At 42.5% G+C, this 13396-nt stretch overlaps 1 protein-coding gene across 2 annotated transcripts in view; it reads right to left on the bottom strand.

Moving 5' to 3' along the window:
* Window positions 1-8944: 8944 nt before the first annotated feature.
* STXBP2 (syntaxin binding protein 2) overlaps window positions 8945-13396 on the bottom strand; it is a 58342-nt gene continuing 53890 nt past the window's right edge. For both annotated transcript variants that reach the window (XM_042451184.1, XM_042451183.1), the window contains exons 16-19: window positions 13232-13327; window positions 11658-11743; window positions 10651-10808; window positions 8945-9825 (exon numbers count right to left, since the gene is read on the bottom strand). In XM_042451184.1, the coding sequence (XP_042307118.1) occupies window positions 9746-9825; window positions 10651-10808; window positions 11658-11743; window positions 13232-13327 (420 nt within the window). In that variant the 3' untranslated portion in view covers window positions 8945-9745. The remainder of the gene's footprint in view (window positions 9826-10650; window positions 10809-11657; window positions 11744-13231; window positions 13328-13396) is intronic.

The following is a 13396-nucleotide window of genomic DNA, read 5'->3' as shown; positions in this document are numbered from 1 at the left end:
AATTGTTTTTGTTTGATATTTCTCATTTTCTTTTCTACTTGGTTTGATATCTGTGTTTCTAATTTTTTCAGTAATTCCATTTTTTAAATTTATTTTATCATTTGAAGGATTTTTGTTAAATTCTTTTTCTTTCTCCTTTATTTCTTTTATTAGTTTCTCTACCTCTTCCTGTTGCTTCTTTTTCAGCTATGGTCCTCCTCTCACTAGGTTTCATGGATGAGCGGAGAATTGAACCCTGGTCTCCAGAGTTGTTGTCCAACATTCAAACTACTGTGCTATGCTAGCTCTCATTTAAATACTTACATGGGCCAACATGTGTTGAGTTTTTCTCAGATTAAAAAATCTGCAGCATTTGGAGATGTATCTCCTGCCCTCCTTTTTTTGGTTGATCCTGTTAGTTAGTCCCAACTAGTATTGACCAACTGTTGAATAGTGAGACATATTTCCCATTGATTCATTGTGTTTACAGGTATAGCTCAGTTAACATACATACTTTTACATACTTCCACCACATCTTCTCTTAACTCTCAGCTTCTAAGCTAATAGCCTCCAAGGTTTCTTCATGTGGAAATGGCTTGCAGCTTTTCCTGAAAAATGCTGGTTGACATTTTCTACACTTTTTCAGAATTTAAGGTTCAAAGGATCAGCTGGAGATTGAATATATCTATATATCCTGCCCAATTCTCTCTCTCACACACTCACTCACTCAGTCTCTCTCTCTCTCTCTCACACACACACACACACACATAGAGCTGTGTCTTTGCTTGTCCCTTCAGCAAATGTTTCTCCTCATCACCCTCACATTACTTTCCCTCATCCATCTGGGTTCCCTCATATAATCCTCCATGGCTGCCTTGTCATAGGTGGCCAGGAAAAGCCTTCACAAAGCTGTTGTTGTCTGTTTGTTGATAAGGCTGTGGAGCAACCATGTTTTCAGAAAACCGGAATATTTCTTAAATCCTTGACTAGTCTTTTGTATGAAAAGCCACCTACCTGGACAGACATCCTCCCACACAGGAGATGATATGGTCTTGCAGAGATGCCCTGTGGTCACGTGTACTGAGAGACAATCAGAATAGGACATTGTAAGCAGAAGGACAACTTCTCAACAAAAGCACTGCCATAATATTTATTTTCCCACTTTCCCATGACATCCTCTCTTTGCCAGATTATGCCTCAAAGCAGGAACCCAGTAGACTAGGATAGCCTATGTCTTACCTTCAAAGCTACCAGGTCTAGTTCTTCCTTTTGTTTTTGACATGTAAAGAATTTTTCCAGATCACTATAGTCTTGCACTTCTTATTGATGTCATACTTCAGAATTCTACAGGTACTGCTATTCTATCTTATTTTTGAAATATGTGTTGGGAGCCTAAGTCTGGCTGCTTTTCTCCACTAGATCTGTAAAAACACCTTTATCAGCCCCAGCCACACAAGATGGTCCTTGAGGGTTCTGTTCCATATTCCTTCATGTCATAAAGTCAGAACATTCGAATCCATATTCCTTCATGTCATAAAGTCAGAACATTTGAAGGTAGATGTAGATACGCATTTCTCTGAGGCAACCAGGACATATAAAAGGAGAAAAAGGATATACAGTGGAGGGGAACCTATCCTCAACATGTATTTGGGGAAGGCTCTACAGATGAATTTTATTTCACAGTCATCATAGGCTTTCCACACTTGTGTTGCCATGATTCCTTGACTGTGGCCCAGAAATGTTGTGTACAACCATCCTTTCCCAGTGTAATGCAGATTCATTGTTGACAGAATCTTGGTTTTCCCCCAGCTCACCTGTTGGGAAGGATGCATTCTTATTTCCAGATTCAGAGCAAGTGGTCTATTCTTGCCTTCCTCATTTGAGACTTGGTGTAATCAGCTCTATTTCTTTGAAGGTGGTCATGAGGATGCAGAGAATGTAAACACATCAGTGGAGGCTGGCTTTATGCTTATTTATAGTAACCCGCTTTTGTGGGGATGGATGTTTTTAGAAGCATTATGGAAAATTACTCCTCCATTTTAAGCCATTTTTCTTTCTTACTTGCAGGTGGGTTTTAAAGAAAGGAAATAAAAAACAATGGAAAAGTGTAACAAACAACTAGATAGATCAATAAAGTATAATAAGTGGTAATGTGTGGCCCCAGAGATGTGTTTATCTGCAACTCCCATTGTCCTTCACTATTGGTTCTATTGGTTGGACCTGGTGAGAGTTGAAGTTCAATATCTGGGAGAACCCTGAGTTGTCCCTACCCCTAAACTGATTGGGTAGAAGCAGCAACCATATGGCTGTTGCACGGTATTTCAACCAAAATTCTCCATCCATCTTCAGGAACATAGGAAGCAGCCTAACTTCCACCAGAATTGCAACATCGGCAGGTTGGCAGTTTGAGGTCCAAGTGCCGTGGGACAGAGTGAGCTCCTGTGACTAATCCCAGCTTCTGTCAACCTAGCAGTTCAAAAGCATGTAAAAGTGCAAGCAGATAAATAGGTACCACTTTTGTGGGAAGGTAATAGTCCATGCAGTCATGCTGGCCATCTTTGACAATGCTAGCTCCCTTGGCTTAGTAACAGAGACTCCCCTAGAGTCGGAAACAACTAGACAATCTTGTCAAGGGAAAAATCTTTACCTTTACCTTTGCAGCCCTGTGTTGTCTCTCCTGATGAGGGATGGCTCCAGAGTAATTGGAGTTTATCAGACAAGGGGAATTGGAAGTATAATCCGATGGCAATCTGAATGCAATCATTGGGTTTAACGTTATTGCGTGATAACCCATTACACACAAATTTGGGCAATGGGAAGTCAGTCCGAATGCAATCCTGTGGTTTCACGTTATTGCGTGATAGACTGCCACATGCAAATTCAGGCAATGGCATGCTATTTTCGGGCAATGGGGAGCCAGTTCGATTGCAATGTGTATTGACATAATTGTGCAAAACTAGCGACTTTAAGTGAATGCGTTTTGGCCCCACTTTCCTTTCATTCTAATTTAAGAGAAATCCCTCCCGTTTGATAAACTCCTTAGGCAGAAAACAACCCTCCCCATCACTTACTACCGGATCCTGTCAATTGGAGAACGAACCAGGTACGCTCAACACAGAAAGCTTCTATCATGAAGCTATGGCCCTTCCCTTAAAAAAGACAACCGTTTTGCCACAGCTAGTTTTTCCTTTCCTGTTGATATATTATGTTCATATAGCATACAAAGGCACACCAGAGCTGTTCTTCCTAAATGAAAAACCCAGAATCTCTCATGCCAGCATGCTCTTCTTCCTTACCTGAGATGCTACTCGCAACCACTGCCTGTGGGGAAAAAAGACCCTTCTGCTTTCTTTCTCTTTTGGTGCTCTGTTGCGCAATCCCCTGTTACTTACACACTATCAGATCAGGAGCTTATGGAGTTCTGTGGCCCCTGGAGACTTGTTAGCATCAGCAATCACTGCATTTGGCCTTCCTGTGTAAAGCAAGTTTCTATGGTGCCTGACTTCCCTGAGGTGGTGGAGTTAAGAAAGGGAAGGGGATAGATAGATACAGAAAGCTAGGCTTAAATGTGACCATTGTTTCTTTTTTCTATGGTTACTTTTAAAATGGATAAAGAAAAAAATCATTCTAACTTAAAATAACAATGACTTATTGTATAGCAGATGTGGTTGGACCTCAGCTCCCATCATGCCTAATCAATATAGGCAATAGGGAGGGGTTAGGGGAGCTGCAGTCCAACAGCATTGTGAGGGAAGGGACTCATTCTCTAACCCTTCTTTGTAAAATTATTGTGAAACAATTGCCACTGCCCACTGTAAAATACTTTGCAAACCAATAATAAGATATAAATGTACACAATGACCTTTAAAATTATTAGTGCATTTTTCCCAGTCGTCTCTTTTCATAACTAATTACTTTTTTTTTCTTAACGGAATTGTAATGTAGAAAAGGGCAACATATCTCAAACCCAGACTTTGGGCACTATGAGCAGGGTTTAAAATACCTGGTTGTCTCAAATTAGGCTAACTTCTTAGATGTATCCAAAGGCAGGCTGAGGCTGAAAAAGGCATCCTTCTTAGGGATTCAGGGAAGAGAGTGGAAAGATCGCATAACCAATAGCATCCCTGTTTTTCCACAGCTGGCCCAGAGCAGATGGGTCCAGGAGGCGTTACTGGAGCCAGTCCAGTAATTAGGAAATGAGGTTTAAATTTAAGCAATTGAACAGTTCTAAAGTCACTATCTAAACAGCTTTGGGTAGTGGTTGCTTGCAAGGTTTTAACAGAATTAGGGGCCAGTTGCATAACTGTAAAAGTGGCAAGCGGCCACTCCCCATCCCCACCTTTGGAGGGAATCAGTTGCTTGGGGTGTGGGAGGGGATGAGGATCCTGACAAAACAACAAAACAGCAGTAGAGATTATATAGCCTGACATTGCCTGTTTTCAATGAAGATAGATGCTGGAGTGACAGGAAAACAAGCTGAGCACAACAGGGAGAAATTACAAGTAGCCAGTTCCAGAATTAGGTGGATGGGATTGCTGCTTCTTTGCTGCTAGGATCATAGTGGCTTTGCTGCTGGTTTCCCTCCTAGAACATCTCTCCTCCAGAGCTGTGTGCAGTGTATAGCATTTGCAGACACAATGGAGTTTATCAAACGGGAGAAATTTCTCTTAAATTCAAATGAAAAGAAAGTGGGGCCAAAATGCATTCACTTAAAGTCACTAGTTTTGCGCAATTACGTGAATACGCATTGCGTTCGGACTGACTTCCCATTGCCTGAATTTGTGTGTAGTGGGTTATCACGCAGTAACGTTAAACCCCATGATTGCATTCAGATTGCCATCGGATTATACTTCCAATTCCCCTTGTCTGATAAACTCCATAATAACAAAGCATACTTTGCCGAACAATCTTGCTGTACAGATTACTCAGATTACTGTATGCGGAGAAATATAAGTATGATATGAAAGACAATTTTGGAGTCCTTGTCAAATCCACATAATCAAACCATCACAGGTCAGCTGGATCAAGTCAATGCAGCAAAGGTCTGTAGTAGTCCCACTGGGCCTGCACAGAAAGGGCTTATGTACTGTATTTCATGAGCCAGAGACCCTTCAACCCCACCAGCAACATGAAGGCAATGGCAAAGTACTTGCTTGGCTTTTGCTCCTGCACACTTCAGAAAACAAGCACTTAGTTTGTAAGTTTTCCTCTGTGCCTTCCCCGCTGGATCAGAATGAAACTCATCTATGCTCTGGTTATTCTCAAACAAACAACAGTACTAATTCATCACCTCCAGGCACGACCCACCCAAATGGCAGCTGCTATATAGCAATTATCCAAATGGATATTAATTGCAGATGATAATTCCCAAGCAGGGATCAGGACTAAAAGCTCCACACAGAGCAGATTGGGCTGGGGGTATGCAAGGCAGATATGCAGCAGCAGGACACCATGTAAACATGCCTTCCAAGGCTTACTGAGGTCTCTACCCCCTTAATATCCATCACAACAGGTAGGGAGCAGCCAGCCCAGCTGCAACTAATAGTTAGCTAGCTCATGTATGAAAAGCCTGTCCCCAAGATATAGAGCCCAGCAAGCCTGAAAAAAAAAGAGCAGTTCACACACTGTGCAGTAGCAGCAAAGCCAGCTTAATGATGGTCACACACATTGCTGGATATTAAAGCCAATACCAGCTCACTGCTGCTGTTCTAAGCATGGTTCACAAATATGAAATAGTTTAAACTTACTTTCCAAGTGTAAACAACAAATATAATATTGAAAAAGTCAATTTACTCATTGCAAAATCTCAGAACATTTGCTCTCACATTTTTTTAACCTATTCAGGATGGCCCCATACTTTCATGAAGCAAATACAACTCCTGCATACAGAATAGTATTCTGTTAGTGCAAAAAAAAAATTAGTGGCGTATAAAGAAGACAGATCTGCACATCTTTATACATATGTAGGTATGGGTTCAGTGCTGTTCACAGATTTGGCTGTGCTGCATCAGCACAACAAGCAGTGGTCTACATGCAGCAATTGGATGAAACACTACTCATCATAGCTGCCACAACTTCATCTTAGAGAGACTCTTTAATTGCAGGTATGACAAAATGAGACTATTAGGTTGCCTCCACATTGGATTGTTTAAGATATAAAGTGAACCTGTGGTTTAGCACATGAGCAAGTGTACTACTCATCTCCTTTCCTCCTCTACCATAGTACAAGGACAGCAGAAGCACATGGTTTGCTCAAACAAGCAGGGCTCAAGCTGTCACTATGATTGTGGGCTATGGATCACTATCCAGTGAGTCCCAAATTCTAGTCCTTCAGGTGTTTTGGACTTCAGCACCTAGAAGTCTCAGCCACCTTAGCTCTGGGAGCCATAGTACAAAACATCTGGAAGGCTGGAGTCTGGGAATCAACTAAGCAGAACCCATCATGTTCAGGTATAACAGAAAATATTGGAAGCTGCTACTTTTTCAAGTAAAGTGAGGAAGAGGCGAGTATGTTTGTAATAGTAAGTCATGGGGCGGGGTGTTATCAGTACGCTGATGACACCCAGATATATTTCTCCATGTCTCAGTCTGCAGCTTTGACTACAGATGGCATCTCTCCTCTCAATGAATGTCTTAAAACTGTAATGGACTGGATGAGGAAAAATAGACTAAAACTGAATTCCAGACAAAATGGAGGTACTCACAGTAGGGCTTTCTAATCCAGGTGTTGAGATACATCAACTGGTCCTAGATATTGTCACACTCCCATTAAAGGACTATTTGCAATCTGGGGATGCTCCTAGACTTGTCGCTCCAGATGACAAATAAGGTAAATGCGACGGTCAGGAGTGCTTGTTGTCAGCTTCGGTTGATATGCCAGCTGTTTCCTGGAACCGGGGGACCTGGAAACTGTGGTACATGCACTGGTAATCACGACTTCTGCAATGTGCTCTACATGGGGCTATCCTTGTGCTTAGTCTGGAAGCTTCAATTAGTTCAGAATATGGCAGCCAGTCTGGTCACTGGAAAAACCAGGAGTGACCATATAACACCTATTCTAAAATCATTCAACTGGCTGCCCATTGGTTTCTGGGCACAGTACAAGGTGTTGGTTATGATCTTTAAAGCCCTACATAGCTTGGGCCCAACCTATTCACGGGGTCTTCTTCTGTACAATCCACCCTGCACACTTAGGCCCTCTGGGAAGAATATATTGCAGCCTATAATACCAGATTGACTGCAACTACCCAGAGGACCTTCTCTTCAGCTGCTCCCAGATTATGGAACGGCCTGCCGGAAGAGATCCGTCATATTACCAGGTTAGACAGCTTTAAAAAGGCTGTCAAGGCAGATCTCTTCCGGCTGGCCTTTCCTCAATAGTAACCCAGCCCATCACCCCACTGTGATTCTGTATCCCATCGCCCATCTTTGATTATTTTAATGGAGTATTTTAATTAGTAATATGTTTAATTGCTGTTGGTTTTTGGGGGAGAAGGGTAGATTCAGAGACTATGTATTGTATGGAATTTTTTATCTGTAAACTGCTTCGATTGTCCCAGTGACAGGGATGCGGGGTAAAAATAAAACTTTTATTAATTTTTTTTTAGAAGAGGGACAAGGTCAGAAGGGAACAGGCCCACATAAACCTGTGTTCCAATATCTCCAGAGGGACACAAGCAATTCTTACAAAAGAAAAGGGGGCTGCTCTCTCATTTCGACAGAAGTTGTGCATATAAAACCAAAAGAAACATAGGGCCGAAATAGACAGCTCTGAAGGGGCGGCTTCAAGCTGCCCCTGAGAAAGCCAGGTGGGGCCATGGCAACCACATGCCACAACCCCAATCTTGTCATCTTCTGCCCCAAATAGGAGCGGAAAAAAGCCACCCCTTTGCTGCTGGAGCTGGCTTTTTGTTGGCTCTGGGACAAGTGGCATCTATATGCCATGGCCCCAAGGCAGCATAGAGCCAAATTTTCAGGGCCATCTGGTTAGTCACTCATAACATTAGCAACAGAGTACTTGGACTTAGGTTGGTGGAATCTAGCTCACTGTATCAGAAATGGGGCAACACACAGGTATTTTTAAATGTCAGTAACAAACAATTACACTGATCTTCAATAACTGAATATGAACTTGGAACATTTTGAGTTTTACACTTTCATGGTGGGAAACAGCATACATAGTAGTTTTTGGAATAGTATGAACTTCCTTTTGTTGTTAACTTATTTTCCCAAAGCATACCTTACATGTTCACTGAGCTGTATGTTTTCTTGCCTGTTTTAAGGCTAGAGGATGGATATTGTGATGATTGTTGTGATGGAAGGCTGTTATCCTATATACACCTACCGTGGAGTTCAGATTCATGTAATTCAATGTAACTCACTTTTTAATAAAATAACTTCCACATAACAAATTTAGGATTTCCGTACCAGAGAGATTTAACTGCCCTTCTGTGATGGGATTGTGTGTAAAAGACACTATCTGGAACATCACTTCTGCAAAGAGAGTGAATGGTTCATCTGCTGTCAGAGGAGTCCATCTAAGACATTTGAATGTTACTTCTGGTTAACATACAACTTTCCACAGGTGACACCTGTTACTTTAATCTAGGGGTTGGCAAACTGCAGCCCTCTATATCTTTCTGGACTACTACTCCCAGTATTCCTCACCATTGGTTATGTTGGTCACAGCTGCTCAGAGCTGCAGTCCAACAATATCTGAAGGGCCCCCATTTTGCCCACCCTTGCTCTAATCTTAAATTGATATGCATGGGAATGTGTGACACACAAAGAAGGAAGGGAGGGAGGGAGGGAGGGAAAGTGAATGGAAATTTCTTTCCCCTGTAACTCTAATTTCTCCTAGAGTTACAGGAGAAAGAATGTCCCCTTCATTGCCATGCTGGAGTTGTACCACTGTCCAAGTATCACAGTCTGAATCTGGCTCAGGAGAACAGATAATGCTGACAGATATTCTTTATTTTCACTTTTATTTTGAAGACTCTGGGATTTTTTAGCAAAATTATACAACTCTTGCAATGCAAAGAGCACACAACACCTTTTATAAATACATCTTCCCATGTCTTTTGAAAGTAGCAAATCATCCTTGTCTTATCTCAGTTATCAGTACAGCTCTTAGGCTCACCAAGCTGGGTGCATGGGGATAGCTACTGCTTTGATTGCATCAGGTTTTCCCTGCTGGGGATGAATTATCCTTTAAACACTTTGTCAAAACAGTAACAAAATAATCTTCTGGGGTCAACTATCTTTGCAAAGAAAGAAAAAAATCAGAGCATTGATGGAGACCAGGCAACTCCAAATATATGCATTTAGATGACAAATACAGTACATTCCTAGAAACTCCCTCCTCCCTGAGTTTGAGGGAGCAAATAACTACAGTGACAGAAAGATAGAAGGGGTTATTGATCTTCATTAGATATAAATCTGCCATTCATCTTCCTCATTTTGGGAGGAAGGGTTGGAGGAAAGATGGGAAGAGAAAAATAAAGTGCAACCAGAAACCTCACCACGGTGAGAAATTAGGGACTCATAAGAGATTGCTGGACCCACATCCTTGACTTGCACACAGTCCTCCCAGTGTCAGGTTCATTCAAAATAGCTGGCTGCAAGAAGGCCAGGCTGAGGGCCAGTCTTAAAAGGAGAGAAGCAAAACACAGGTATATGATGCAAGCCATCACACTGAGAAAAACTTCATCTGGGCAGATAAATAGAACTGCTGTCAGCAAGTCTCTTTAGAGAGCCATAGTTGAGCTTAGGACTTCAGTGGTTCTTGCTCTGTCAGATTGCGCACATCTTCCAGGAACTGCTTGGGGGTCAGGATGTGAGAGGAACCTGTGTAAGAGAAAAGAATGGTTGGTAGAAGCCTCTTGGGAGATCGTCATAGCCCAGGTTTGCATGCAAACTGTCTACCCATCAGCAGCCACAAGCAAAATATTTGCAGCACTTCATGCTGGGGCAGAGTCACATCTATACAGGTAATATGCTTCATCTACTTCCAACACTTATCTCCTATATAATAGGCTTTTGAAGAGTAAGGCTGCATCCTTTTAGGGGAACAGGTTTTTTGCAGACAAGTATTTATGAGGGACATACTATAGGCAACCTTCTCAAATCATCCCCCCAAAAAGAAGGCCCAAAGCAAGGGCCTTTTACAGACCACTGATGCCCTGACTTGAGTGATCATTCCTTTTCTCAAATGTTATGAATTGTCAAATAATAATTTAATAATAAATTGTTTTATTTATATATCGCTGTTCCAAAGATCATAGCAGTGAACAGCAAAGTAAGCTAATTTGCCCCCAACAGTCTGGGTATTCATTTTAGCGACCTCGGAAGGATGCAAGCCTGAGTCGAGCTTGGGCCCTTTTGCTGGTCTTGAATTCGCAACCTTATGGTTTTGAGTGAATGGCTGCAGTACAGGCATTTAACCACTGCGCCACCAGGGAATAACTCAGGAATGGAGGACATTTAGCACGCCATATATTTCAGACTACAATCTCACAATGGAACTTGCAGTCCAAACATCTGGAGGCCCTTGCAATACCCCTGGGCTCAGATAAGTCTAACAACTTCACTCTTTCCTCTTTGAAACACATTTCCTGAATTGCTGACATGCGCAGGAACTTGCCTTGGCTGCACACTCAAAAGAACACTTACCAATCAGCACCTCCCACTTCCCATCAGTGGCCTCTGTGACTTCATAGGCACAGCGCATCTCTGACATAGTAACACCACCCAGCACATACAGGATGAGGCGAGGGCCAGTTCGGTACTCAGTTGCTGTCTTGGTCTTGTGCCAATGACCAAAGCGGGCACTGTGGGAGAAAGAAATGCATGGGGCCAGTTGCAACGAGACTGCTAAGGACAAGCATTCTAGAAAAAGGGTAGGATTAGTTCCTGGACAGTCTTAGGCCTGGGAAGAAGTATGTGTTGCTCCAAGTTGTGGTTGTGCATATGGGATTGGGAGGGAGAAAACTTTACAAGGAACAAGTTAATAACAAAACAAAACACAGAAGTAAATCTAAAATAATAAAAACAGAAAAAGAAAGTACATACACCTTGGATAAAGAGAGTTTTCACAACCTTAGGTGACATTTCTATTGTTCTTTCAGTTACAGTAGGGTCTTCTGTCATATATGTCCATTATACAGGCATGTACAATATTATATTGATGTGACAGACTGGAAAAATAGTATGTGAAGAACAGTTTGCTTTGTTTCATTTGGCAACTGTCTTCTAATCCTGCAGGAAATATTTATTTGCCCCTCTCACTTCTCCATGCATGCCTCACTCCAAAAACTCCCACCATATTTGGGCATTACCATCCATTTCCCCCCACCTGCCCTAATGCCTCGAGCAGAGTCAGCCCCACTGTATATTCTGCAGAGACCTAGAAAGAGAAGCAAGAATTTTCACACAAGAATAGGTTTCCTTCTGATTCTTTTTCACTTGGCATATATGTTATCTCCAACCTTGGTTTCAGGTTGCCTGTATATTAGGGAATACTGCACTCACATATATCCTTCTGTTCTGAACATATGCCAAAAGAAACACTTTGAGGGAAACAGCTGGAACACAGATGCAAGCTCTGGAGTGTTTCTGGGGGGGGGGGGGGGGGGGAAGAAGGGGGGAAGGACTCACAAAATATTGTCACCTTTACCCACCTCACGGCAGCTTGCGAGGATGGGCCAGGGGCTGGGCAAGACACATAGGGCCACAACTTCTTGTCCAGCTTGTCTTCAGTGGCATCCTGTGGAAATATTAGTAACAGCAGGAACCTAGTCATCACCCTTTCTTCTTGTTCTACTAGAAATAAACAAGTTGCTTGCTTCTTTTAAGAGTCCAACTGGACTTTTTGGTTACAAGTGGATGACAATCTTTCCTGGACTCCCCTCTAAAATTCTGTGAATGAATCAGGGTGATTTCACAGAAAATGCCTCATCAGGAAGCACCCATAGTTGATTTGTTCTCCATTTTCTGACAAAGACTTATTTTGATGCCAAAATCTCTCCTCTGGGATAAATGTGCAAGTAGAATTCCTCTGCATGCACCACTCCTCCAAAACAGACTGCTGTACAACTAGCAGCTCAGTCTCATGCAGGCTGGCTAAACAGCACTAGCATGTACAACAACACAGTAATGCTTCATGATAAGGACTTTGGGATTAAGCCATGGTTGACTTTTTACAGTGGGAGCTTAAAATGTTTTGTGCAGCCCATCTCACAAAACTACATAGAGTTGGTTGGGGATGGGAAAGATGAGCGAACAGCTCTCTTGATTGGATTAGCTATGAAATTGAAGCTGGATCAATGGTTTGTCCCCAAATCCTCAAGAGGGCAGTGCCAAGTTGAACAGTCTCGGCAACAATGCCCAGGCTAGCACAAGCAGCCTGGCCCAGGCAAAGGAATACAAACCAAATATATATCCCCTTCCCAATATTTTTTTAAAAAATCCTGCCCTGCAAAGTAGAGTGGCCATAGTATAAATTCAGCAAGATCATACCTAGAAGCATCAAGTGTGAAAGCCCGCCACCCAGCGAGAAGAGAAAGTATCTAGCATTTTGCAAGCTCTCCTAGGGGGAAGATACATAGCTCAGTGCTGGAGTACATGGTTCCCATGCAGAAGGCCATGGGTTCAAAACCTGGCATCTTTGGACACAACTAGAAAAGCTTCCAATCTGAAATCCTGAAAAGGTACTGCCAGTGAACATAGTCAATGATCTTGAGTGGTCAGTGGTCTGACTGGATATAAGACACCTACTTACATTCCATCAGACATGGTGGTCACAAGAAAATACAGCACTAAGGAGTCCAGGCCTTACAGAACATTTTTAGGTGGGGGATCAGGAATATAAACTTCAGTGCATCTGAACTGCACCAAAGAGTAAGTAGAATGCTCTAGTGCACAGAGCAGTGCAATGCCATTTTACAAGGACAGCATGGGATGTAATATCTACCTACACAGCTGATGACCAGGAACACACACTGTACCTGTCTCTTTTCCAGGATGCTTCCCACACTCTTGGATGCATGCTACAGCATCCAACTGAGAGCTTTTGCAATAGTGAAAGGCATCAATGCCTAGTTGGTCCTGTCAATTCCCATCCTTGTCTTGGATAGTATCCCTCTTACACTGGTGTTCTGTTCCACAGAGCAAGTTGCTCTTTGTAGTTAGTCACGTAGAGCTTCTGTTAACCTTTTCCTCCAGAGCCCCTTCCCCTAAACCTTTTTTCATGTACCTCCATAACATCCTTAAGAATAGGGATCCATCGGGAGAGCTGATAGGTGGGCTCCAACCGCACTTTCCTCGCTGGCTTCATGTGTCCACCAGTGTCCTGTGAGTAGAAGAACAAGTTAACCAATAAAACAGTGAGTGAGAGAGGCAGACAATAATTCTGGATATA

Source organism: Sceloporus undulatus, chromosome 2, assembly GCF_019175285.1.
Source record: "Sceloporus undulatus isolate JIND9_A2432 ecotype Alabama chromosome 2, SceUnd_v1.1, whole genome shotgun sequence".
NCBI classification, from domain to species: domain Eukaryota; kingdom Metazoa; phylum Chordata; class Lepidosauria; order Squamata; family Phrynosomatidae; genus Sceloporus; species Sceloporus undulatus.
The sequence above is the reverse complement of the archived record's forward strand: the minus strand, read 5'-3'. Positions and strand labels throughout refer to the sequence as shown.